Source organism: Nasonia vitripennis, chromosome 2 (assembly GCF_009193385.2).
Source record: "Nasonia vitripennis strain AsymCx chromosome 2, Nvit_psr_1.1, whole genome shotgun sequence".
NCBI lineage: Eukaryota > Metazoa > Arthropoda > Insecta > Hymenoptera > Pteromalidae > Nasonia > Nasonia vitripennis.
This window is the reverse complement of record NC_045758.1, coordinates 10,955,832-10,983,331: the sequence shown is the minus strand read 5'-3', so window position 1 is coordinate 10,983,331 and position 27,500 is coordinate 10,955,832. Positions and strand designations below refer to the sequence as shown.

General features: G+C 43.8%; 3 protein-coding genes across 6 annotated transcripts in view; 1 reads left to right on the top strand and 2 right to left on the bottom strand.

The window, feature by feature from the left end:
* LOC100123611 (sedoheptulokinase) overlaps positions 1–17,752 on the bottom strand; it is a 22,134-nt gene extending 4,382 nt beyond the window's left edge. Inside the window, exon 1 of one of the 2 annotated variants that reach the window (XM_016981992.3) lies at positions 17,734–17,752. The gene's annotated coding sequence lies outside the window, so the exon portion shown is untranslated. Of the gene's footprint in view, positions 1–904; positions 1,204–17,733 lie in introns of those variants that run through there. The other variant, XM_008214467.4, reaches the window with a different exon arrangement.
* LOC100123618 (mucin-5AC) lies at positions 9,806–26,485 on the top strand. Its single transcript, XM_031922951.1, has 13 exons — positions 9,806–10,816; positions 17,742–18,106; positions 19,166–19,565; positions 20,169–20,382; positions 21,229–21,806; positions 22,472–22,678; positions 22,988–23,104; positions 23,393–23,666; positions 24,450–24,768; positions 24,844–25,108; positions 25,193–25,320; positions 25,738–25,932; positions 26,106–26,485. Exons 1-13 carry the CDS (start codon positions 10,723–10,725, stop codon positions 26,250–26,252), a joined length of 3,303 nt encoding a protein of 1,100 aa, XP_031778811.1. The 5' UTR covers positions 9,806–10,722; the 3' UTR covers positions 26,253–26,485.
* Positions 26,351–27,500, bottom strand: part of LOC100123623 (protein SERAC1) — a 5,169-nt gene continuing 4,019 nt past the window's right edge. For all 3 annotated transcript variants that reach the window (XM_008214456.4, XM_032596750.1, XM_008214455.3), the window contains 3 exons: positions 27,284–27,430; positions 27,130–27,196; positions 26,351–27,062 (listed from right to left, as the gene is read on the bottom strand). In XM_008214456.4, the coding sequence (XP_008212678.1) occupies positions 26,963–27,062; positions 27,130–27,196; positions 27,284–27,430 (314 nt within the window). In that variant the 3' untranslated portion in view covers positions 26,351–26,962. The remainder of the gene's footprint in view (positions 27,063–27,129; positions 27,197–27,283; positions 27,431–27,500) is intronic.

The window sequence follows — 27,500 nt, the reverse complement described above, 5'->3', positions numbered from 1 at the left end:
TACGAATTCCACACGATGAGCCAAAGAATACCGTCGAAATTACTATATACAAGAGTAGCGCGTGTATAGCCATCCGGCACGAAATCAGCACATGATTCAAAAAAATCCATCCTAATATCAGCGTGAAAATCGTTCGCCGTAGTTCTTCGTTAATTTGACACCCTGAATCCCCCCTATAATCATCGAAGGTCAAGACCTTGTTTACATACTCATTTCGTCGTTTTCATTAAAACTTTGGTACAAAATTGTTTTAAATTAAAGCAACACGCCGTTTTCCCGAGCTCATAATGAATTGACTGCTGCAAAAAACGCAATTCAATTAGCACGCGTATTCTAATTTCCGAGAAAGGCGACGACGCGCACGAAATTCCAAAAATTCGTCGCTGCAGCAATTTAAATTCAAATCGGAGTGATATACACACACGCGGTTGCAGTGTATGTCCAAGATACCTTATTAAATCAAACAGCGCGCGAATTACAACTGAATTATACACCGGCTTTCGGGCTATCAGAGGGAAAGCATTAGAATAAGATTAATGTCGCGAGTACAGCAAAAATAGCGCAATTTCGCGGACTAATTGCGTCAAGTTTCGTTGCGCTGAGGTAATGCTTGGAAACGACTGTAAGCTTCGCTATTTCAAGTTTTTCGAATCAACCATTCGAAATCCAGTCCACATAACCGCATATTCAAAATTTAAATTATTCATCGAATCAGCTCTTTGACGTGTGAATCATACCCATTTGCACAAACTCGAGTAAAACGCCGCAGTATTCACATCCGAAAAAAGCGCACACCGCCTAGAAACAAGAAGTTTCGCCGGGGTCGAAAAAAAACAGTAGAGCATCACTCGCGCGCTTCCAACACAAACAAACGCCGATGCACATTCTGTACACACACACTTACATTCCGGCACTGCAGTCGCTCCAACTATGTATCAGCAGTGAAAATCCTCGGCAGCAAAGTACTCTCGGAATCCGGAAACGAAGCGCGACAGACTACGGCCGGCGACTGACTACCTACTGCACGAATCCCGCATAATCGCGCTGTGCGCCGCGGACGAGTCGTACACAGGAGTAAAGAGAGAGAGAGAGAGAGAGAGAGAGAGAGAGAGAGAGAGAGATGGAGAGAGTCGATGATCTCTCTGCGTGAGATGCTATCGGCGCGAGAGCGCGCGCGCGTCTGTGATATAATGCAGCCGCGCGCGACTAGAGTGCTGTCTGTGCGCCGTCGCCGTGCTTTTGCCCCCACTACTACTACTACGCTGCTGTTGCATGAGCTTGCGCGAGCTTTCGGTGGCGGGACGATAAGATTCGGCGCGGAGAGCATTTTTTTATCGTTCGAAGAGAGCCTGCATGAATCGTGAAAGAGTGTTCTTTATATCAGAGAACATTTTTTTTAAATGTAGTGTTTTTAGTTATGAAAGTAGAAAACTCATTTAGCCGGAGCCTAAAACGACTATTTTCGTGAGGAGGCTGCGCTAATAAGCTTACTTCACTTGAATTCACAAGGACCCGCGCTGAGATGATGTTCTCATTAAGACACGCCAGGCTTCATTTACATAAGAACCTCCGCGACTTTGAATTTCATAATGAGTCGGTTTTCTAAGAATACGTACGTTCTTCCCGTGACACAGTCGGGGTTATGTGGTTTTGATCGGAAAAATTATATATCGCATCTCTGGCGTGTGGACGTGCCCTTTGACATGCCAAGCTGTGCTGGCCTGAAGAGAAATTGGCCTTGAGACAAGCTTTTACTTTTACGACGCGATGCCGAGACTTATAGGCGGCTGGGTATTTTCGTAGCTTCGTCAGAATAGGGCGTTCGGTTCGACCATTTAATTATGTCGGTTATGCCACTAATACGGAGGGGTCTGAGAAGGTTCCGGAATCATTGGTAGTTCAGTGTCAAGCTATAATAGTAGCTGTAAAAAGCAAAGCAATTTTGGACTGACCTTGTTCCCACTTATACTGCTTGAATTTTCGAGCTATGTAGTTTCTGGCTTACGAAGCTAGGTGGAGCATAGGCGCTTTTCTATAACCCTCATAAGAATCCGCCCGCGCAGTCTATATAGCAGTGCCATGCCGAAACTGACAGGTTGGACGACTCATGCTGTATCTGCTGCATGGGTACCTCTGCTAACAATATAATTCACTTTTCATGTAAGATGGGGCTATGGGATCAAGCTGGCCAATTTGAAAGTTAATTTCGCAATGAAAAATTTCGATCACTTCAATATTGGATATTGAAAAACGATGATCGTTACGCGATACATAAGAAGCGCCGATGAATTCCGCAGCCGCACAAATAGTAATAGTAACTTTTTTATAATTAAGCCAAGTTATGGCACTCTTCGATAAATCGATCGTACATTACGAGAAGAAATAAAAAACAAACCGCATAGTGATTAATAAAATTTAATCAAAGCCTGCTGCTGCGCTAGTAATATAGCAAGTGTTTTACGTCATCCCAATGCAAACAAATTCCCGGAACAAACGCCAACTCTCCTCGAGATAATTTCCCAAATCGTCCGTCTTATCAATTCTGAAATTTAATTTCGGTCCGGCGAGGCAATGCTCGCAGATAAGCTAGGAAATCTTGTATATATGACCCACACACACGCACACAAACACAAGCACAGCTCGTCGCACCCCAAACTTTCCTCGCCCTATTGCGCTAGTCGGCGCGATGAAAAGATTGATTTCCTCTCACACACACATACACAACAAAAAGCCCCTCGTCGGGCCGCGCGGCCTAAAAAGCTCCTTATTCAGTCGCTGCTCGCGCGAGCTTGCAATATGCATCACTAAGAGGCCCGCCGGCGATAAAAACAGAGAGAGAGAGAGAGAGAGAGAGAGAGAGAGGGAGCAGGGCAGCACACCCGACTAGACGATCGACTGGTCGGAAAAGCGTTTGTCATAATGTATATCGCCGCGACGATATAGGAGAGAGGACACAGCGGCTATTTTCTCGCTCTGCACGCGTTCGATCTATTTTCCTCCAAGCGCGTGCTACCTACTCGAGAGAGCGCGTCCGCTCCACATTTCGCGGTCGAGCACGCGGCAGCTGGGTCTAGAGTGTCTTTCGCCTGCTGTGTGCATTATAGCAGCTCGCACAGCCGCGCTTTTTGTACGTTTGCGAGACGAGAGTTTCGTATAGCGTGTAGGTGTACATATACATATAGGGATGATTTTTTTTCGAGGAGAGGTCGTATGCATATACACTTAGCTGCTACGCCGTGGTTACTCGAGAGCTTTGTTGACTTACGAGGGGCGGACGATCGATTCGATAATGGTCTTCTATTTTTTGAATCGTGAGTTATGTGTGTGTTTGGGTTTTGGAAAGTTTTTGGGAGGGACTATCTGAATTCGTTTTTCGGGGAAACCGCGCGGCGGGAGTTAATTAGGTTTATTATTAGGAAAGTTTTCGGATCCATCGAGTGCGAAGAGTTATGAGCTGCGTTTTTTGGCTTTTATACGCTTGAATTCGTTATACGAGCTTGCGGTGGTGGGTAATTGGTTTGGGTTTAACTTCTGCGAGTTTTGATCGAGGATTATGCAATTTCGCGAAAGCAAAGAGGATGCAAGATCACGTTCGGGGCATAAAGTTAATTACGGTTTGTTTTCATATAGATACATTGATATTATAAGGAAATTAAGAGTTTTCGTCGCTGTTGTAATGTTTGAAACTAATATGATTGAAACATAATATTCGCTTATTCGAGTAGTGCGTCTGTTACTACTGATCTGCTCGTCTGTTACTACTGGCACGGAAAAAAGAGCCGCCGCACGCTAGAGGTATGTTTAAGTCCGAGTAAACTAAACCGTATTGGACTGGTTCAGGCGACAAAATAGCGGTGTGCCTCGTTGATCCCGCTGCTTAAGCCGCTCATGATATAACTGCAAGTCAGTCTACTCTTTCGATAAATAATCGGCACGCCATTCACAAAGTTGAACGTTTTCTTTTCCGCAGAAAGAAGGATTTCCCCCTAAGCCTATTGCGATGATAAATGAATCGTTCTTTACGAAATTCCCTAACTCCGCAAAAGCTTACTTTCCTCGTCCTTTTGAATACAAACTCAGTTCCTCCTGTATACATTCCCACATTTCCAGCAATAAACGAAAAAATAAAAAATCGCCAAAATAAGTAAAAAATTTGCTGAAAAGAAAAGATTCCTCAAACTCGATAATCCGCGCACGTCCCTTCCCACCCCGTGCGCGGAATCGTCATAATAAACTCTTGAGAACACGAGTGTGCAAAACAAGACGGAGCAGAGATAAAAACTTATACGAGCCAGCCGCAGCTTCCCATAAAAGTGCTCCACAAATTTATGCGCGCGCGACTCCTCGCTAATATCGTGCGCGCGCAGCTGTTATACCAACTCTCCGAAAAATTCCTGCTTGCGAGGCTGATGCGTCGGTCGGTCGATGACTTTTTCGCGAAGGTCGCAACGGGTTTCGCGCTCACGCGCGCGGGCGCATAAAGATTGCCGCCGTGTATAGTCGAGCAAAAGGAAAAGGACGAAACGGAAAGAGAGAAGAGGAGAAGAAAGGAATGGAAAGGAATGGAAAGGAACGACGACGCCGAGGCGGAAAGAGGTTGCGCGTGGAGCTACCGAGAGAAAATACTACGCCGGTATTATTAAACTGATGCACGTGCTCCTTTTGTTTGATTTTTTCAATAAAAATTTTATAGCAATAAAAGGTAATATCGCGAGAGCCAGTCGCATGCGTCGATCCCGCAATAACACTGAGACGTCGAAAAAGTGAGCTAAATTTCCGAGTCTCCTTTTTGCATTCCTTCGCTCAGCACGTACAAAGCCATAACGCAGGTCCGGCGCAATAAGTATATATGTTATATGTACTGTATACGGGCAATTTTTCAATGCGCATATACAGTCCATACTGCAGAGGCGCAATATCGGGAGCGCAAAACGCAAATCCCTGAGGCGCAATTCAAAGGTATACGCCGGGAGAGATGTAATGGTCGCGATAGGTGGCCACCAGTCCATTTCCCGAAAGGGCTGCTCTCTATGCTGCGGCTCTTGGTTTTTATCTTATTACTCGCCACGTGCCCGTCGTTTTTTCGCCGGAGAGAAGAAAGAGTGCCGTTTGTATGCTGATTGCACGGGCATTTTTCGAGGGACGACTCGGTTTTAATTGCGTGGAATGGGATTGTGCGGTGTGGCCGCGGTTCGGTTATAATGGCTTTCAATTACGCGCCGGTTATATTTTTACGGGGGTGTAATGTGGACGCGCTGCGGGCTCGGTATGTCGCGAATTCTCTGTCCTGTGCGGCTATGGTCTAATGAAGGTTTTGGAATTTGATACAGCTGTACTGCAGTAGCTAGTAGTTGGAATTTTGAGTTTTTTTATAGGTTTGAAAATACTGAGGAGAAGATCGCATAGATAGCATAATAGGCAGTCATTAGTGTAGTAATGCACTTGTCTTGGAGGCTTGTGCATATTCGTATTTAATGACGAGGTATTATTTTACACGAGATTCTTTATCTGCTATGTATTCCTTATACAGCGTTGCAAAATCTTCGACTGTACAGCTTCCAACGCGAGAAGAACGGTATAAGCTAGAATGAAAATCGATAGATATTAGTATTCATCTACAATTTCTCCAATTGACGTAACAATCTTTAATCCAACAATATTTACGGAAAAACAGGTAATTAGCAATAACCGATAGCAAGAGAAATCAGACGTACAATCGCACGATTTCAATTACACGAACAAGAGTTTCACAATACCAGAAATTAACTCTGCCCTAATAGATCCGATGAAAATAACCGAGAGTCTACGTGAAACAAGAGGCCGAGCAGGGAATACGTGCGAGCAAAAGGCGGAAATTCAATTTAATCTGTAACTGAGAGACGCAACGGTCTATATAGGAGGATTATACTCTTAAAAAGAAACTTGGCGAACTTTGTTACGAGCGTATAGCAGACTTTTCCGGCTCTTTCTCTCTCTCTCTCTCTCTCTCTCTCTCTCTCTCTCTCTCTCTCTCTCTCTCTCTCTCTCTCTCTCTCTCTCTCTCTCTCTCTCTCTCTCTCTCTCTCTCTAGCTGCCTCGGCTATATTCGATGAAAATGCGGCGAACCCTTGAAAGTCGGGTTTAAGAATAGAAGGGGAGAACCGCTTGGTAGATCGGAGATAACTTGACGAATCCTATACCCGCTCGAACTCGAGGCGTAAGTTATTTCGGATGGCCCCCGTCGTCGCGCTTCGCCGGAGTAGTCTGTATGTATTTACGTGAGTGCGGCAGATGCGTGGGTTTGATAAAAATGTCACCGTGTGTCATTCGCTTTTACATCTGTTGAGAGTTTTGTATCAAATCTGTTTTTTGTTTGGACGACAGGCTGACAGTTGATGAAAAAGCGTTTCGAAAACTTTTGAAGTAGAAAAGTATGAAAATTCTTATTTTTTGTTTTTTTTTTGTTTCGTCGAATCTCATACATTCCCCCGTATACGTCTGAATATTTTCTCGAGTTATTTCCATAATCGAAAATTCCATCACGATTATCAATAAAGCGTATCGATATAAATTCAAAAGTATTCCAGGCTGCTTCACGGTGCATGAATTTATTATCAAGCGTAATTCTCTCTCGCATAATCCGGCAATTCGGCATAATGCATCCGACACGAGAAAAGCATTACGCGCTAAACTTGTCGGTACCTACACTCCCTCCCGAAACAGCCGTGAAATTTCATCAGAGATTCAAAAGATATACGGTTCGACTCTCCCACACCTGGACATTTTTTCGGAAAAAAATCCCAAGAAAAATATACAGGCGCTGATTTCCGATGACCCGCCTTCGCGAATTCAGCCCCGCAGTTATTTCCGGTCGAGACCTCTTGACGCTTCCTATATTCGTCGCTCATGAAAGATTCCGCCGACAGTCGATAGAATATACACATGCCGACGTCGATGAAATTTTTACGCGACCCGCTATATATGCTGTATGAGTTATTATATGTGAGAATTGGGGCTCCGAGAAGCAGATATTATTGGAATGGAATTACGTGACTCAATTTGTCTCGCGGCGAATATTGTTGTCCGTCGCTGGCTGGATCCGTGTGTACGTGTATACGTACCTATACCTATATGAGAGATGCAGGAGAGAGATTAGATTGGACGAAATTAAACGGTTTTACGTATTATTTCTCGGACACGCAGTGTTTAAACTCGAGACAATGATTGCCAAAGTCTGCGGAGAGCATTGTGTCTGCTCCCGATAAGAATCAGGGATTACATTTTTTGGAGCATGTTACCCTGCGCTATATATATATATACACACACACACACACATATATATATATATATAATATATGTGTGTGTATGTCTGTGCATTTGTACGTCGTTTATTGTAACAATTGAATTCGTATTCCAAACACACGTGCTATTCGAGTATAGTTTGATGTTGTAAGGATTCGAGATGTTGAAACGAATAATATTTTGCTTGGAATAACTGTCGTTAATGAGAACTTCGCAGTTTAATTGATTCCCTCGCGCGTGGAACGAGCTAATTACGTTTATTCATACATTCTTAATGTGACAACAAAAACTAGCGCACATACGAGCAAAACTTTCGACATCAAACTTATTTGTCAAACAACGCGTAAATTATAGTCTCATCGTGTGCGCAAATTATTCATACGTCCTTCCACTATTTTCCTACACACTTAGCATAATATAATGCACGTGCTGTGCAAAAATTCGTTAATCGCACACGAGCGAATTCAAAGAGCGAAGCCATAGCAATAGCCCATTAGGCGATACGCGTGTGCTACAAACAGTCGCTCGTCGACTGGCGAGTTTCTTTGATTTTAAACGAGCGCGCGCCGAAACGTCGATCGCTTAATTACAGACTTTCGTTTTCTCTCTCTCTTTCTCTCTCTACCTACCCACTAATCCAAATGTTTAGAAAAACCTAATTTTAGCACGAAATTGCCGGCACTTTGTGTGTACGGTGCCACGCTCGTACACATGCGAGTTTTCCCGATCGTTTTCGCCCGAGCGTATAATGGCTCTCTTTAGCTTTTTTTCGACAATTTATCTCCTGCTCGACGCTAATAAGCGAATTACCATGTGGCGCACTGAAAAAACTTACGCTGCGTCTTTCTTTGGAGATACGTGCGGGTAGAATCTATTATTAAATTGCTACACACTCGACTTTCCTTCTGGAACGCGCCGTTTCACGAGTATCATTTTGCACGTAAAATGATTCACACGCGGAGAGCACGTCAGCGAAGTTATATCCAAAATTACGCACCGCGTGATATTCGCAGGCAATTGCCAATATGATACAGTCACCGGCGTGACTATAAGTATATTTCGAATCCGCGCATGTCGAAACCGATGAATTCCCGCAAATATTTTTCATTTTCCGCCACAGCGCGCGCACTTACACGTATAGGTATAATCACAGTCGCGCGCGGCGCCTCTCGCTAGCTGTTTACTCGAAATGACGAAAAACTCTCCGCGCGAGTCATTACAAGCATTTCCACAGCGTATAATTCTGATTCGCGTATAGGTATGTACATTGCGAGTTAAACGCTTTGTTCTCGCTCTCTCGCTACGAGCGTGCGCTTGAAGGATAGGATTATTGAATTGTCATTGCCGATTTTTCCCATGCATCGTCAGGATTAGCTTTCATTAACACTCTATAGATTATACACTGCTACACATTCGAGTGGCGAGAGATATCCAGTCTATAGAAAGCAGTAGTACCTGTATAGAGATCAGGGAATGCATTTTTTCTCTGCGGCTGCGGCGGCATTCTCTCGTATAAGGAAAAAGGCGCGGTGTACAGTGCGAAGCGGGTAGATATACTGTGTATATATGATGTATATACGGAGTGAGAGACGCAACATTCCTGCGTTTGGCGAACTAATGACGCGGCGTCGGCGACTCGATCGAGTAGTAGCGCTGGCCTATTTTCTCTCCGATTAATTTCGTCATTATATGCGCGCGAGCTGGCTGCTGTCGGCTCTTTCACATTTCTATATTCGACATACGCGTATCTCTTTCTCCTACGTGTACATAGCGTCTCTATGTACACGGTGTAATGAATGGACGAGTCGCACGACTTTAATTGTGGCTCTCTGTGTGTGTGTGTGTGTGTGTGTGTATAGCGGACGACGCATGCAAATTGCGAGACCCGATGTATATACAGGTACACGTGTATATAATTAGCGATTCTGCGGGCGATGCGAGCTGGAGATGCTTTTTTTGCTGCTATTAACGGCTTTTTGATGAAAGTGAAAGCGCGCGCGAGAGAGAATTTTTTCTTCAGAAGATCGAAAAATACTTTATCGTTATAAAGCGCTTGTATAGGTAGGGGCGTACTAATCGCGGTTCACAGCGAGAGATAGAGGCGCGCCGAGTGTTATTATATACGGCGAGTGATTGAGCGCTTTTTCGCAACTTTTGTGCATGCGTCGAGAGTTAATTTGTTGGCTGCAGCTAGTAAGCGTTGAAAAATCTTCTTGCGGAGATGGGCGAAGCCGCGTGTTTTTTGTATTTTAAAAATGCATGTACGACGTGGGCTTGTTACGAGAGGCTTGTGTGAGCTGGTCTAATTGTTGTTGTGAGATCGATTGGATAACGATTATTTCTTACAAAACCGATCGGTCAATTACTAGACGTGCCTACTGCAACACTTCTTCTATTTTAACTAAGGAGAAATTTTTGTCGTTGGTTTTAGGCGATAACGCTTCTATTATAGCACGCGTGATAGAGTCTTTAAAAAATTAACTTTTACGAAGCAATATATCTAAGTAGCCACGCATCCCCGATGGCGATTTCTACCATCGATCGAGCGTATAAACTTGATCTTGCAACTAGTTTACATTTTCACTTTCATGTATACGCGAAAAGACTCGCACGAGAAAATCGCGTACGTCTTATCCGCAGGAGTCATTCGTTTTGGAGTTTATGTCGCGGGTGAAATCGTCGGAGTAAAATTTCCAAAGTCGAGACTTTTGCAGTAAGCACAACGTTCAAACATGTTTTCTCTTTTTGGGTACTTAATTATCTGGGGGCAATATTAAAAAAATCGACCGCGTTTGCGATTCGCTCCAAAAAATCAAGCCGTCGAGCACCCTAGCCCAAATCCAGAAAAATGTCCTCCAAGTGCCCCATACCGATCTCCCTGCGTATCTCCAGCTCTCCTCCACAGTGCCTACGGCACTGCCGTCCGTATCCCCACTCCGGTCGTCCCACGGCCTCGACGTGCCGAGGGGCCTTGCAGCTTATACACGCTCTCCTGGCGGCTCTCCGGGGCCCGTCGAGTGAAAGTCCGGATTTTGCTTTCTACCTCTCTGCAGCCGTTCGCCGTCGCCGTCGCCGCCGCTGCTGCAACACCATACCGCCAAGAGTAAAAGAGAAGTCAGTTGGCGATCCGCTCTCTATCGGTGCGCGCGGACTATGCAGCAGCGGCTTAGACCGCCGCAGCTCACGCGCAGACATCGTCACCAGGAGACAAGCCTCATCCATGCCCTGCGAGGCCCCTGCTACTGAGCGGAGGCCCAAGAGGAAGCGCAAGAAGCGGAAGAAGCGCCGGAAGATGCGACCGAGGAACGACTCTTTCTAGTGCTTCAATTATTTACAATCGTCACTTGCATTATACGTATACGTAGATTCTGTAGTGCGAGAGTGTGTAGTTGTCCACGAGTATATTATACAAGAAGTGCACTGATAATCCAGGAGGATAATATGAGAGAGACACGTGGAAGTAGTCCGATCTCGCTGCTGCTCCTCCTCGTCGTCTCTGCGACTCTCGTGGGTCTGTCGACCTGTCAGCGACAAGGTACGTCAAGCCGGATGTAATACGTACCGTGTGTGTGTCTTGGCAGTCTCGCGGTCCCTCTTTTTTCGCAGTTATGCGCTCTACGGGACTCGCGGGATTTTAATAAAACTTTTGCGTATGGATATGTATAGGTGTACGTGAGATACGACCGAGCAGATTATTCGGCGCTCGCTGAATATTTAAACGCGCACGGGATAAACCTGCGGCATACGCAGAGGCGACAGGTTCCTTCGCCAGCGGGCGAGTGAGAGGCTGAATATAATCCGGTTTTTCTGCGCGAGATATAAGGCACCTTGGTCTCCTCTGCGCTAAAGTTAACTTTATACGCATGCAGTATGCCTGCGCACTTCAATAATATAATTATGCTTTGTTGAAAAACGTTAAACTGTTTATCTAATTCGCGATTACAGCAACGACGGCAAAAAGAGAATCGCACCTTTTTGATGCATAATGTAACCGAACCGTTACTCCAAACTGCGTAACGATACTGTGTGTGTGCACTATATATATATCTATATATATATATATATATATAGGTCGTCCGCGGCATAATCGCCGCGCAAAAAATTCGCCGTTGCGGGCGCAATACACATCGTCCGGGTACGTGTATTACGCCATATAAGCGCACACGTACGCTTCTTGGATTACACTCGCGGGAGCGAATTCGATTTTTCGCCGTAACTCGATACGTGTTTCGCGAGGCTTTGCGTTAAACTTGTAGTTTTGGCTCGATATACCAGGCTGCGCAGTCGCGTCGTTAAAAATTAATAATCCGAAACTGGTCGACTATAAAACGGCTTATATATAGAGACGGCAAGTAGGACAATTCTTTCCAAAGTCTACTGTACAGACACAGACCGGTGCACATTTTCGGTTCAATTTTCTCGCTCAAAATCACGACGTGGATCTGGAAATGTTGTTAAACAGAATTAGATCAGTCAGAGCCTTCGTTCGGTCTACTTTCCACGGAGCCGGAAAATCCCTACCGCAGTAGAGGTTTGTAAGCCGCTTTACGGCCTTTCCGAACGTAATTTACCTCATCTCTCTCTCCCCCTCTTATCTCTCTTCAGCTTTTGAACAAATTCAAGAATTTAATTTAACATTCCGCAGAAAAGAGTAAACCCGGCGATTTGAAAATCAAATAGAGTTTGCACAACCATTTACCTCACACTTTCTGATCGATTGTGTCCTTAGCCTTACATAATACCGCACACAGTAGTATGGGTATGGCCCAAAGACAAATGACAGCCCTCGCGCGCAGCCGCGATAAAATATTGTAATCGTATACGCGCGATATGCCATAAAGTGCACGTATACTCGAATAATCCGAGTGAAAGCAAATACGAGTAGGTATACATTTACGTTTTGTTAAATCATTCGTTAAAAATATTTCGCAAGCTTTGTCACAATGCTTGCACGCGCAAGAAATTTTTCTCACTCGCGCGTTGCCCAAGCCCATTGTGCTAAATAGTTCACGAAATTCACGCGATATGCAAGCGCGCGATGCCGCGCGCTATAAAGTTTCATTATCATACGCGAAGGAGCTCTCGCGTTTGATTCGGTTAGAGCTGCGCGTATAAGGTATATATATTTTATACTTACACACACGAAAATTTCGTTTTAGAAAGTCCGCGGCTAGCTGCCGTTTGGGCTATTGAATAAGCGCTAGCTCGAAATCTAGATCGAAAGAGGTTGCAGGTTTTTTTCTCTCTTAGATGAGATAGACCGAAAAATGATCGACTTTTCACGAGGAAAAAGCCTCGCCACCGGCTTTCTAATTTGACTATCTGCGTATTCCGCGCTGCACTTGTTGTCCGATGCAGCGCTGTGATTAGTGCGCGGCTTGTTTCCAAACGTTTCAATCGGCGAGTTTCTAATTGTTTTCTCGTTAAGCAAAAAACATACGTAGCAATAAATGTACTGTACTCTCATTCGCGACAATTTTCGTTCATATACGCGGCGGGATATAGAGGACGCTCGTTTCTTCCACAGTCGTCGTAAGCAGATCCGTTTTTCGTAAATGGACATTTCGTAAGCGTAATAGAGACTAGTGTCTACTATATACGTGATATTCACGTAACGCACTCTCTGAGAAAAATACACGGTCTTGAGTGTATTATGCAGAGCTCGCGCACAGAAAGCATACTTAACCCGGTGATAATGCGAAAATAACATTGCAATAATTTAGTTAATGACAATGCTTACAAAACTCGCGCATAGTCTCTAATCGCTCGGCATCTCGCTTATAGTGCACTGTGAATGTTTATGGCTGATCCCGGTGCGATAAGAGAACGTTGTTCCTACAGCGATCGCCTGTGTATAATTTACGTCTTTTTATGAAAATTTATTAACAATCCTGCACCTTATTTCAAACGATCTTTCTAACCCTGATTTTATTATAAATATAATGTGGACCATTACAGCGTTATACATTCATCGACTATGCATAACCAGTGCAATGTCACGTCTATAAGCATTGCTTCCTTTCTTCCAAGCATGCACTCGTGAAAGGCGGATGCCGGTGTATACACACACATACTTATTATAAGCGTTTTCAACTATCTCCTTCGCCTTCCTGGCCTTCGTTTCTTCACAAAGATCGCGTTTGTGAATCGAACATTGTATGAAAATATGCTGTGGTCTCATTGTTTCTTTTCACACCCTCCCCCCGCAGTGCACGCACTTTCTCGCGAAATTACGCCTTCTCTCTCTCTCCGACGCTCGTAATTTCACGCCGCGCGGAAAATTTGAATATACGGCTAATCCATCCGCTGCATGTGCGAAGTAATGAAATCGAAAATACACGCCAATGATAAATCGAGTTTGGGCAAGGTATCAGCCCGACTTTCACTCGATCCTTATCGTTTACATTCCATCCGTGCATACAAAAAAGGAACTATAGGTACACATACAGAAGCGAAAGAGAAAGAAAAAAAAAACGAGCAGATGCATCACGATTGTCCAATTTTTCACGCTGTAATGCGCGTCTCGAATGCAAAGCAGTTACTCAAACTCCTTCGGACGCGTTTTTTTACCTAAAAGTATTTCGTTTACGGTTATGCGCGCCGCTTATTTTCCCGCGGACGTTAAACGTATCACGGAAAAATACATTCGAATCCGCGGGCATACTCAATTCAGAGTTGAACATCAAACGCTGTGCAGCGACTGCAATCGGGAGTAAAAAACACCTTGATTGATGAACGCGTATACGTTTGTTTACGTGTACATAAATTGAACGCGGAAACGCAATAAAATCTCTCGTTTACGCGGGTTATACGTAGTTTCGCTCTCTATCGCGATCGACCATAAAAGTAGCGATCCGCTGTGGTACATACTAGACGAAAAGCTGTAGAAAGCGGCGCGTCCGCACAGCTGTCTGTGCGTCGCGCCGTGGATGGTATAACTGTGTTACACGCTATATACCTACTCAACGATTTGCGGGATTTATTCTAAAAGCTAGCGATTCGTAATTTTCGCTTTCGCAACAGCGAGCACTGTGTGTTTTTATATAGCGTGTGCGTTTTGAAACACTGAGTGCACATGCGTGGGATCGTTTGGAAAAAAGCCCGACCTTGGCAATAAATTACAGTACGGTGTATACTAATTCGAGTTAATTGCCACTCGAACTATAGTCTCGATACACACACCGCATGTAAAAAAACGAGAACTTCCCAGGCACTTTAGTGCGCAATGTAACGAAACCTCGCAACCTTTTTTCCCATCAGTCCAAAAACAACAACCGTGATCCAAATTCCCCCTCGAAAAGTAACCCAAAGACACTCTCATTACGCATCACACGCGTGTGTCCCACAGTATTATACAGTACTCTTCGGATCCTCGCGACTATACGGGCATAAAACGACAATAGGATCGCTTGTGCAATTGGCTCTGGAGCTAGGAAAAGAGGAGAAAAAATCGCGGTGGCGGCGGCGACGGCGGCGACGGCGGCGCGAGTGAGAAGGAAAAGCGAGGGAGTATAGCGCGCGCCTTTCTTGGCGCATAGCTGACGCCGGAGAACGAAACAAAGGCTTGCGTGCGCGACGTATTATTCGACTCGTGGGTACATATATACCTATACGCGCGTGTGTAGTGGTGTGGCAGCAGCCGCAACGGTATATTGCATGCGACGGAGCCCTCCGTTTTCTATACACACGTGCCCGCGCGTGCACACACGTGAGTTATGTGCATAATGCGTGGAGTTGATGGTCAGGATTTCTTCGGCATACCCGCGCGCGAGGATATTATATTGATTGAGAGTCGAAATTTTTTTTCTGGGTTAATGGGTTGTTGTTTTGGCAGACCCTTGATTTATACGGATACGGCGCTGAAAGTTTGCTTAGACGCGATGCCACTCCGAAGTTTACTGCGGAGTTTATTGAATTTTCGCGGCGGTGATCGATGAATTTTACGGAGTGTCGGGTTTTAAGTATAGGCGCGAGAACGCGGCTGTTAGCAATTTACGACTGGCGTGTGTATTGACTTTTTACTCGAGCTGAAAGAGAGTACGTGTTGATTCAATTTTGCTAAAGCTCGAGAGAAACGCGCGCGCAGCTTTAATGAGGCGTGCGCCTACTTTTTACTGAATATTCATAATCGAATTCGCGTAGGATTCAAAAGGCTCGTTTCGAGTATACTACGTACGTGACTGCGAAAGAAGTTTGAATGAATTTGAAGAAGAGAAAATGATATTTTTCCAAATGCAATAATAAGCCGTCTCAGCCGAAACAATGTACCGTCTTACACAATAATCCTCGCAGTTATTCGTTATTCATCAAAGTGCATCCCGTATAACAATCACAGTTGCATCACGCGCAGCAGCAACAGCTTCTTTTTTCAACAACGATCAGCCGTACAGTACATAATAACTTGATAATAGAATTAATTTGATTTAGATAATACCTCGCCTCGAAGCTTAAAAGCCAATCGAAGTAAGATAATAGCCGCGGAATATTTCGGTTTCCTAATAAGGTCACTCGATTTTTTCTTGCGAGACGAGCGTACAGTGACGCGACGACTATATCTAATACATATACACATATGCAGCTCGTTAACGGGACACTGCGCGAGCACCGGTTGATGGTTGAAATTAATAATTGATACGGCGTGCAGTTATTGCGGCTAACCGCTGAGCGTTATTATGAAAGAGATCATTCTAATGACTGATCGACTACTGACTTTCCCGTACGCGCTCTCGAGTGCAGCGCAGCGTCTCGAACTTCTATATACAGATCCGACTGGAAAACGGTTAATGTTTTTTTAACGCCTGTACGAGGAATTCGAATCTATCGGTGTAACGATTTTGTAACAGACTGATTTCGTAAAAGGCGTCGCTCGACATTTTATTTGAAACTGGAAAATGTATACAACGAGAATAATGTTTCCTCATCATACGCGCAAAAAACACATCCGAAACCAGAGTACACACAAAGACTCATCGCGCAACATGATGTAGGATCAGAGGAAAAAAGCGTGGTAGTACAATCTCGAGGAATCTCGGTTAAAAAAAAGAAAACCCGCCTTCCAAGAATGATTCCGCGTTTCATCTCGGAAGAGCTGCAGCGATATAAGTAGTCGGGTCGCAGATCAAAGCCTCATGCTCGCGCGTCACCTACGAAGTAATCCCGACCTTTTTTCCTATACATTCGCGCTTGTATATAATATACCGCTACCGAGCGTCCCTTTCATCTATACGTCTTATACTACTGCATCAGCGCGTGTCCACCTACGGGCCGGCGATGAATCAGCATCAGCAGTATTAGCGTTGGGCAATGGCCGTCGAGGCTAAGGATAATAATACTGTGCGCGCTCAAGAACGCAGAAACGCCGATAATCAAGTCATTAAGGCCAATTAAACGATAAAGTGCGGCTACCGTTATGATGCGTGTCTCTTCGTGTGTGTGTGTTTGTACTGGAGAACGATTTTACGATTTCGTGCGCTACTCTCTGTGCTGTGTGCTTGCGAACCGGATGTGCGATATTGTTGTCATAGTGAGGTCCTATATTGTAATTTATTGTGTTTGGGTTTGGCTTGCGAAGTGTTGATATTGCGGGCTTGTTATCTTTTGTTTAGCTACTGATATAGTGCGATAATTTATAGCAAAACAGTTTACGCGTGATGCGCTTTATTTAGAGAGAAAACACGAGGATTGAATAAAAGAATTTCTCTGAGAAATCACCTCGATTTTTCCGTGAAAAAAAAGTCAACAGTAGGTGTCCAATAAATCGCAGTGACTCGCTCGCGCACACGTCCCCGTCGGCGTCTGTCGAAGCTTTCTGATTCCGTCGTTCCGGCAAAAAGGGGTCGTCTGTACTATGCGACGTGAGAGAAATTTCCACGCATCCACAGCAGCAGCGGATGTTTTATTCAAAAGGGCGCGAAAAGGGTCAGCTCCATTATAAATCGATCTTGTGTATTATTACACTCGTACACTTCATCTATTATTTTTAAAGATAAATAATGCACTACTACTCCGCGATGCTTGCGCTTAGTTCCATATTCGCATACACTACACGTCGCAGCTGAGCCGTCAATAGGATAATAACTCGAAAAGTTTCGGGCCGATTGCGCGTACCTGACTTCTCCGGTACTTACGTTCTCGAAATAACCGGGGCTTATTTGTGCTCTCGCGGACTCATCAGTGAACGTCGACGACAACGGCATTATCTAATTTCGGCCGAATAATTGAGATTCCATTTGCGTAAACTGCGCCAAAGCTCGGAAAAACAAGCGCAACTATATACCTGCTCCGGTTTCTTGTTTCACATTATCGCGTCCGGTCGAAATCCGGTAATAGTTGCGCGCACCTGTTATTAGCGCCCGTCTTACTTCACGCGAAACTGGAAACTAGTTCACGAGAACGTCTCCTGTACAATTTATAAAAATTAGAAAATTTCGAAATTAAAACAAGCAAATGTACCTTTCCAGTCGTAGATGCGCAGCAGCAGGCAGCTTACAACTCCGGTCCACGCTACTACTATGAGCCCCAGCAGATCCAGTCCAGCGAATCTCGTCAGCAGCAGTCCGAGTCGGTAGAGTACTACGACGACGAGTACTACGACGACGAGGCTGCCGAGGAGGGAGAGGTAGCACCGGCTAAGCCCGTCGCACCAGTAGCGGAGGTTGTCGTCTCCTCGCGCGAGCCCAAGACTGATAAGGAGAGCAGTAGTAACGCGACGCAGCAGCAGCAGCAGCAACTCTACGAGGAGGACTCGTACTATTACGACGATGATTACGAGGAGCCGAAGGGAGAGGAGCATCAGCATGAGCAGCAGCAGCAGGAAGATGAGAAGGTGGGTTTACGAGGGGAGAGTCCATCTTGTCCTGGTCTTTATGGTTGACGGAGGGTTGATGGGAAGCGATGTCGTGATTTATGGCCTGTGGAGAGAGGAAGAGGAGAGGCGATGCTTTTCAGAGGGGGAGGCATGTATTGAGTCCGTTAATTGAGTTTTGTCTTAACGAGATGTACGAACGGGGATTTGGTTTAGAGTGGCCTGTGTAGAGGGTGAGGTTGGGATTTTAAGGCCTTGTTCTTTGAAAAATAATGCAGAGAAACGATGCGGCAAGTGCGGGTAAAAAGGTTTTCCGAAAATTGAACTACGCTATGGAGTCAAAAACTGCGAGGTCACATATTAGGTAAATAATTTTTTTGAAGCGCGCTCTGTCTTGAATTCTAAATGTAATTTTCAGTTTTCGTTATTAGCGAAAACCGTCGTAGCTGACACTGGGAAACACTTTTCTATTTTTACGATTTTTTTTGTAGCTAAAGCCAATTTAAAAATTGTCTCCGCTCGTGTACGCGTGACTTGAAGAACTGCACCTGTTCCAAGTGTACACAATAATTGTGCAATTTCTTTGTGACATTGGTCGGATATACGTACATAATGAGCAAAAGTATTTCGTAAATTATATTTCACTCTGGAGCTGCAGCTGAGTTATAGAAAATTCCGCGAAAAACTATACGAGCCTACCGGGAAAAACCGTTCGTGCTCCACCGCACATAATTACAGATTTTAGCTTCCCAGCACTGACCTATTTGTAATGCACCGCGCAGACAGCTCTATACTCGCGGTTTAAAAACACATCCTTTCTTTTTATTTTTAACATTTAACGTAAAAACTCAACAATGCAACTACCAACGCTCGAACAATCATCCTTTCGCTTAATGAAGTCTTCTCGACCGACGCGAGAAACAACAGATAACTGCTGTGCAGTATATAGATGTAGTGTGCAAAAACCATATACGTCTTCACGCTCGACCAGCCATCTGGATATATATCCCTCTTGCGCAATCCCGTCACATAACGCCTTCGATTAAAATTCCCAAGCAGCTCATAACGCTCTCGTTACAGGCCAGCACAGCGGCGAGCGATACTAGTAGCAGTAATAGTAGTCCAGCGCCAATAGAAGCCTCATCGAGCGAGGAGCCGGAAGAACCGATCAATCCGCCGCTCGGCCATGACGAGAAGCCGGAAGAGCAGCCCAGCAGCAGTGCTGCGTCATTTTCACCGGAATCTACACCAGAGGAGAAAGTCGAGGAGCCGAAGAAAAACGAAGAATCGATCCTCATCGGCGAGGCGATCGTCTCCGTCGTGACGACCAAGAGCGTCGTCAACGGGACCTTCTCCGTGCCGGACACCACGACGCTTCTGCCACCCACTACGACTATGGAAAAGGAGGTGGTAGTCGAGTCGACGCTCAGTCCGAGCACGAGCACGAGCACGAGTAGTAGCACTACCACGACAACTGCTGGTGAGAGTTAGGCTCCTTTTTGTTGAAATGGCAAGATGATTTGCGCTCGTTATGCGCTGCTGATTTTACGCGAAGACGCCACACACTCAACCAGCCGGAATATCGACTGCTAAACCGATTTCATTTCGCGTAATTAGCCTCTGCTTATACCTACCCCTTTTTGTGATTTTAATCGGGCAATAACGCTGTAATTTCTGGTATTATTACGGGATAACGATGTAATATTGTAATCGAGCTTTCTTGCTGCGAGGAAGATTCGGATGTACAGTTTATCGACGTTTCAATTAATACCAGACGCTCGACCCCTTCAGTATCCCCCAATAATAGACCCTTATGAATAATAGAGAGTCCCGAACAAACAGATTCGGCGCCTCGTGGGCTCGATGAAAAAGTAATATCTCTCGTCTACCGTCTAATGAAGGCTATATCCACGTATCGGACTCGAGTGTGCGAGCTCGAGTACGAGGGCAGCCTCCAATTGCTACGATTTCAGGATACGAAAATACATTCCAATCAGATTTACTGTATATCAGATCTATATCGATAAAAATTGCCAAAAATTTGCAATAACTATATACGCATTAGTAAAAATTTTAAATTCAGCACCGGAAACAACGAGCTCGACGACAACGGAGTTCACTCCCTCGTCGACTATCCAGGCCTCCGTACAAACAGGACGCAGCGTCTCCGGAGCACGTTTCCTGCCCTTCCCTTCGGTCCAGGACAAGCCCGAGCAGCTCGACTCCACGGAGAGCATAATCGACAAACTCGACAGAGTGCAATCCGAGCTCTCCAGCGGATTCCTCGCCAACAGTCGGTAAGTCACGCTATACATACCTGCGCGTTGCACACTTTATCGCCCGGTGTCACCTTACGTGCGCATCTCTATACGCGGAAAAAGGCGAGCGTTTTTGCACCTGCTGTTTCCGAGGGCTATGATTAAGTTATCTTTACGAGTCGGTTATTTTTGCGACGAGAGAAAGGAGGTTCCCGACCTCTCTCGGCTGTTTAATGATTGTAATCTGTGAATTTTTACCCTCCGTGTGGTCGGGGGCAATTTTCTCTCTGGGAAACCAAAATTGAGCTATTTTTCAATTGTGCAAAATTTTAGTGCGGGCATTTAAGTACTTGCCGTGGACATTTTTCGACTAAAAGGTATGCGACGAACTCGTTGCCCTGATTTTACTAAATATCGCGCTTGACGATTATGAGTGACGCGCGTAGTGGTAAAATCGCTCGTGCCGCATGAGTCGGTGTAAAATACACGCGTAAGGCGCTAGTTACGAGATGATGAAGCACGCAGTTAATATTTATGAGTACATACGAGGGGGAGTAATCGGCCACGATTTGTTTTCCGTTGTTTAGGCCGCGACTCATACATAAATTATGCAATAACCGCATCATGTATATTGAACGAGTCGATTAAAAATCTCGCATTCGCTCGTGTCAACAGGGGAGTAGATACTAGGTCAAAGAACCGTTATTTTGTTTCCGTTTAATTATATACGTTGTATACGTGTGCCTATATGCACGAGTTCATTGGCAAAATCGACTCGTTTTTCAATTGCCGACCGTGCCACAGTCCTGTTATCGAATGAAGAAGCAATTAAAATGAATATTGAATGCCCTGCAGCACAAATAAAACGTAATTTTTCCACCCAAGTTTCGTCCCACGTCGCTACAACAAGAAGCCCTTCTCGATCACGTCCCTCACTCTGCCAACGACGTCAACGACTCTCGCCCCCACGTCACCGGCTATCGCCCCGGAGCCAATCACCAGCACCACCAAGCGCCCCCGTATCCAAACAACTTTGGAAGACGTCTCGGCTTTTCTACCTAAAGACTTCCCCAAAAGCGGTGGTTACCGCACGAGCACAACCGCAGCTCCGTTGACCAAACGGCCCAAGATCCAGACGACCCTCGACGACGTCGAGGCTTTCCTGCCCAAGGATTTCCCTAAAGGAGGCAGCTACAGGACCAGTACTGCTGCGCCGAGTACGAAGAGGCCGAAGATCCAGACGACGTTGGATGACGTAGAGGGATTTTTGCCGAAGGATTTCCCGAAGAGCGGATACAGGGGTGGCTTCAAAAGGCCGTCGTACAAGACCTCCACGACTGCCAGCACCTCGACGACCACCACGACGCAGACGGTCGCGGCTTCGTCGACCGAAAAGAGCACTGCCAGCACTGCGAAGAAGGCTCTGACGACTATCGAGGACATCAGTGCTTTCTTGCCGCCGGGTGAGTTTTACTTTGACCGCATAGTTTTATTGAAGTTGGATTATAGAATATTCGTCGAAGTACACGCTCACTTTTCATCATTACTCCGTACAGTAGTTGGGAAATTCAAAAGTTCAAGCGTGTAATATCTAGTGGAAATATCGATCGCGTGCTGTGTAGATTGACGAAACGCGCCTTGGAATCTTTTGATGGAAAAAGTTTTGAAAATATTTGAAAAGGCTTGCACTACTCTATACGAAAGTTACACGTGCACATGCATTCAATATAAGACGATAAATAACAACCTTGCCGCATCGTATACAATGCCTTTGAATATTAGTTGCTCTAGTCTCGCGATAATGATTATGCAAACATCATTACATTCTATGCATGATCGATCAATCTGAAGATAACGGGTCACCTCTCTCCTAATGTCTTATTATAAGCTGATAAAAATCAGCTATCATTGTTTTTAAAAAGTCTATAATATTATAACGCAATCCCTCGGATAATAAAGTTAAAAGGTTCTCAATCTGTTATCGCTTGAATGCGAACTTCTGTATCTTCGTATTTATTCACGTAAGAGTGTTATTTTACAGTCCATTAGCTTCAATTGAATTAGGGACAATCGAGTATTATATTTTGCACAAAATCAATATAATATGCCCTCCTCGCTCTGATTGCAGGCTACAAGCTGAAGAAGGAAGACGCGACGACGGAAAAGTCCGTGGTCTTGAGCGAAATATTAGCGAAAACTAAGCTCACCGAGTCGAAAGAGGCTTCGGCAGTTTCGCCATCGACGACCGAGCGAAGTAAAACCATTCCCATTCAAGATCTGTTTGCGAAATCTGCAGTCGACATTTCTGCCCTTCTACCTCCAGGCTATAAACCCGGTAAATATAATATAGCGAAATCGTTTCGTCCGTAGGTATAGTACTATACTTTTACTGTTCTGCAGCGAAAATCGATATTCCCCCGCAATGCTATTATGAACTCGAGAATACAGAGACAATGATATTTGCAAGTAACGCTACTTTCTCATTCATATGCAACAATTTTATATTGTCATGATTACTCATTAGAAGAACTGGTGCGGTTTTCATTTTATCACTGCCTGAAAATCGTTGTGTTTGTCCGTTACGCGTGCCAGAATAAGGTATTATAGATGAGAGATTTATGATTTACTATACTATTTATCGCAGATGCTAATAGTCCAAAGTCAAGCACTACTGCCAAACCAGCTATAATTCCGATAGAGGATCTTCTTGTGAAATCTGCCGTAGATGTTTCTGCACTTTTGCCCCCTGGATTCAAGCCAGGTAAGACTACGTAGAGAAAATTCAGTAGTAAAAGAAACCTCACAGTCACACCAATCGTTTCCACTATGTTCTTCTTCATTTCTAATCAAAAATGCATCCTAAAAATAGAAAACGAAATCGCCGAGACACTCCTTTCTCCTCCCAAGCATAAAAACATTCTTCCAAGCCCATCAACTTTGCAACATGCCTCATCAGCACCTTTCACCGCGCGCGAAAAACTATCGACCTCCGCGCAGTATTATGTCTCACTAAAAACTTATACACACTCATAATAAAAATTCATCGCAGACTCCAGCAGCGACTCGAGCGACCCGGTGAAGGATCTACTCGCCAAGTCGAAGGTGGACATGTCAGCTTTGTTGCCACCGGGTTTCGGTAAAAACGACGCAACTCAGCAGTCGACGACGACGGCAAAAAGCAACGACGGCTCCTTCAAACTTGTCTTTCCGAGCAGACCTGGTGGAAGAAAGCCCATAAGCGGACATAAATTAACTACGCCTTCGAGCGTTAGAGGTGGCGGAGAGACACCTGCACCGAAGATTCAGAAAGGATGGCCGACCAGGTTGGCTTTTTGTTTCCTTTTACTTTCGCTCGAGATTTCAATTTAGTTTTATTGTTGGGGCGGTCGTTTAAAGAGCCTTTGTTTACGTACATTGAGAGCGATTCGATGTAGAGCGTAAAAAGTTTGTTGATATTATAGGAATGAGGCTACTGTACGTGTCTGAAGGATTATATATCGAATGGCAGTTAAATGCGTAGGCGGAAAAGCTTTTCCAGAGGAGGAAGTGCCTGACGCAGGTGGTTTAATGACTCCACTGCAGCGATTTTATGCTTGCCGTAAAAAACGTAAAAGTCGAAGAAAGCCATCACTGCTCTATTATTATTTGTATTTGCAGATTGAAGTGCTCGCTATTTTAGTCGTAATCCTGAAATTATGAAATAATTATGACATTTTATATACCTCTTGAAGATTATAAAAATATTCTTACACGTCCCAACCACGTCTTACACGTGAGAGAGAAATATTCTCTTTTTACTTTGAAACATTATTGTTTGAAATGTTTATTTGTCAACTGCTTTCTGCTGGCTTAGTTAAGATCAATCAGTTTTGTGCAATTGAGTGCTTCTATGAAAAACGTTGTATTAAAATTTAGATTTGACTCACTTAATACGATTTCTGATATTTATCTCATAACGTTTCGAAATTTCGCGGGACTCACGCCGAAACAATAATGGAAATGTATCTTATACCATCAATACTGCGCTTTTGACAATTAAACTCTCGTTTACGTTTTGCAAACTTGCAAATACTTTCTCATCTCATAAACAAATCCTGAATTTTCAGAGCAACGACGGAGTTCACCGGTTGGCCGACCTCATCAACGACTCCAATTTCGATAGAGAAGCTTTTGGAGGCTGCGCGAACAGCGACCGTCTCCTCATTGAACGCTTCAGTAGTACCGACCACGAGCGAAATTTCGAGCACCTCGTCGACGACAACGACAACGACGACGACGGTCAGACCCACGACACCGGGCATCTGCGATGAGGAGTGCGAGGTCGCCGGTACGATCAAGATTGTTGAAAACGCCACGTGGGTTCCGGAGTTGCTTGATCGTAACACTCGAGAGTGGCAGGATTTGGCCGAGGAAATCGAGAGAGAGGTTTGTTTAAGTGTCCTTATCTTCGTGTTTCTTATTTTTAAAGAAATACAAACTAATGAGTTTGCGGTGTCGTAGATGAATCTAGTGTTTGCGAAATCGCCAGTTTTGAGGAAGTGGTTCCGCAATATTCGCATCGATTCCTTCAGTCAAGGCAGTGTCCTCGTGGACTACTTCGTGGAACTCGCCGACTTAAAGGAAAGGATAAATACTCAACAATTGAAAGTCATTTTCCACGACTCGTTAAGGACTTTCGATTTTGATAACCCTATGGAAGCTAGCCCGAAAGGACCAATGAAACTCGGCAAGTTTATCATTGATCCGAAATCGACTGACTTTGTTGGTGAGTTATAAATGTGTTCAGCGTATTGCGAAGGATCCATTTATTATGGAGAAGGATTTATAAAATTCTGATAATTTTTTACAGTAATACCGAGAGCGGCTGCGCCAAAAATGCTCGAAGACGAAAATAGGCTGATTCCACAGTGGGCCATTGCTGTGATTGTGATCGGTGTCGGTGGACTGCTTTTCATTATTGTCTTCGGAGTATCGGTTGTAAGTGTCCTACAACTTTATACTCGTTATTATTATTTTTATTTTCGTCTATTCGTGCCAGCGCGATACTGGATTTAATCCACTCAAGGCTTAATCGGATCTCGAAGTAATCTACTTACCACAAGTAGTAACTTTCGAGATAGGCAAGACTGACGAGTAAACATATAATTGGACGAGTATATAAAATCGATTTTAAAATATTTCTGAACAGTTATATCGATAAAAAAATAAAGCAATTAAAAAAAATTAAGAGCAATTAATCTAAATAATGCTCCAATAACGCTTCCAATTTTTCACACATCGCTCTCGCGTGACTTTCACTATTTGTATGCTCATGAGCCGCGTGCACTGTTTCATCACACGTTATTATAACTTTATATCGACGAACTCATTTGTAAAAAAATAAACGATTTCCAGCTGGTGAACCGCCAGCACGGCTCGAAGCTGAAACCTTCGATCACTGCCATGTACGAGGAGGAAGTGTCAAAGAATGTGATGAGCCATGCCGCGCCTCCGAGTAGGCCGGCCAGCGAGTATCAAAAGAACGACAGTCAAACGATGTGGAACGACCCCGGCTGGCATGACAAACCCTTCGAGTCGACATCCCATAAGGTATTATACGAGCATATATAAGTTTTTACCGGCTTCATTTTTCTTGAAGTTTTTGAGGGAAAAGTCGACCGAAATGGATCTTATATCTTTTTACGATAATAATTACATGGACTGAGTTTATTCCAATGAGATTTGGGTATATTGACTGATGCATTGATGATGATGATTTGCAGATTTTGGTCGACGGACTGCCGTACGAGAGGAAGTACAATCCTTATGATAGCTGGAAATCCGAATGGAATGGATACTACTACCCTCCGACGCAAGCCAGTGGTTCGAATTACTCACGCCATCGTCCTGACTACGACATAAATTTTTAGTAGTATAAGAGAGAATTTTTTTTACTGTAAAAAATTATTGTTTTTTATTTTTATTCGGGTTCTCTGTTTACTTTTGGTTTTCAGTCAAAACTAATTAGTTTTGCGTAATTACACTTTTTTTTATTAACCAGAGTTCCTTTAAGCTAAATTTGTACATAATTTGAAAAGCTTAAATTGTTAGCAACATAATTTATATTATTATATGATTTCATTAAATCTTTTTATTATAAAAATGTCTTCTTCATTTGACCTGCACTGCCTTGGACGCAGTTATAACATGAGCGATCCAAGCAGCAGGATCAACAAGGCTGTTTTGGCACAGGTGGCATACTGTGCTATATATTCTTTCTGCATGCAGATTGCGCCGAATAGAATAGAAAGGCAACCATGCGCCACCTATTTTATCACAGAAAACTATCTCGCAGGTTAAACAAGTGTAAAGAAACATATATCATTCGCTCAAATAACTATAAATTGTCGTTTCTCGACTGGTAACTATGTCGCTATTACTAAGTTTTCAGTCACATAAGAGATACATTTCTAATATCATAACAAAAATAATTTTTAATATTTTTGTTTCATTTCACTTTGCTATCCAGCAAAAACAGTTTTGCAATAACATTTTTTAAATTAACTTAATATAAAAAAATAGTCTTTTTCGTATACAATAAATATTTACAGATATTTTTACATACAATTTTGTTCAGAATTTACATAACTTTTTCAAAAAACAAGTTAAGATTGCTCTTGTTTATAGGTCCAACATGGCGTCGAACCATGGCGAGAACTTTTTGGTACAAGAAAGATTGCCTAAAAAAGAAAATTGATTAATATTGACTCATTATTTTGTGTTTTATAAAATAGTTATAAATTGTACCTGCTTGCAGGTTTGCAAATAGATAAGTGGTCCTGTGGTATTTCGAAAAATTCGCCTACACCTGGATCTAAAATATTTTATGTTGGTTTATATATATATACTACTAAAAAAATTCTTTGGCTTAGAAACCGAGTATTTTTAAATATTAATTTACCCGCAGAGCTAGGATTTACGAATCTAAAAGGAACCTTTAATGCAGTTACTCGGGTTGGTTTCGTTTCTCCAAAGCTAATTATTTCTATGTCGTGTTCTTGAAGCATTTTCAAAAAATCGTTATGAAGCTGTAGTAGATTAGGTGATTCTAGTAATACAAAAGTTTTAATTACTTAAGCGTAAATGGTTATTAAGCAATTTTTTTTTATCACAGTGCA

Excerpts from the sequence above, each read along its gene's own strand:
- LOC100123618 (XM_031922951.1), top strand. The coding sequence starts at position 10,723 with ATGAGAGAGACACGTGGAAGTAGTCCGATCTCGCTGCTGCTCCTCCTC. Across the intron at positions 20,383-21,228 it reads GGATTCCTCGCCAACAGTCG|TTTCGTCCCACGTCGCTACA; the intron begins GTAAGTCACGCT and ends TTTCCACCCAAG. Across the intron at positions 25,109-25,192 it reads GAAATCGACTGACTTTGTTG|TAATACCGAGAGCGGCTGCG; the intron begins GTGAGTTATAAA and ends AATTTTTTACAG.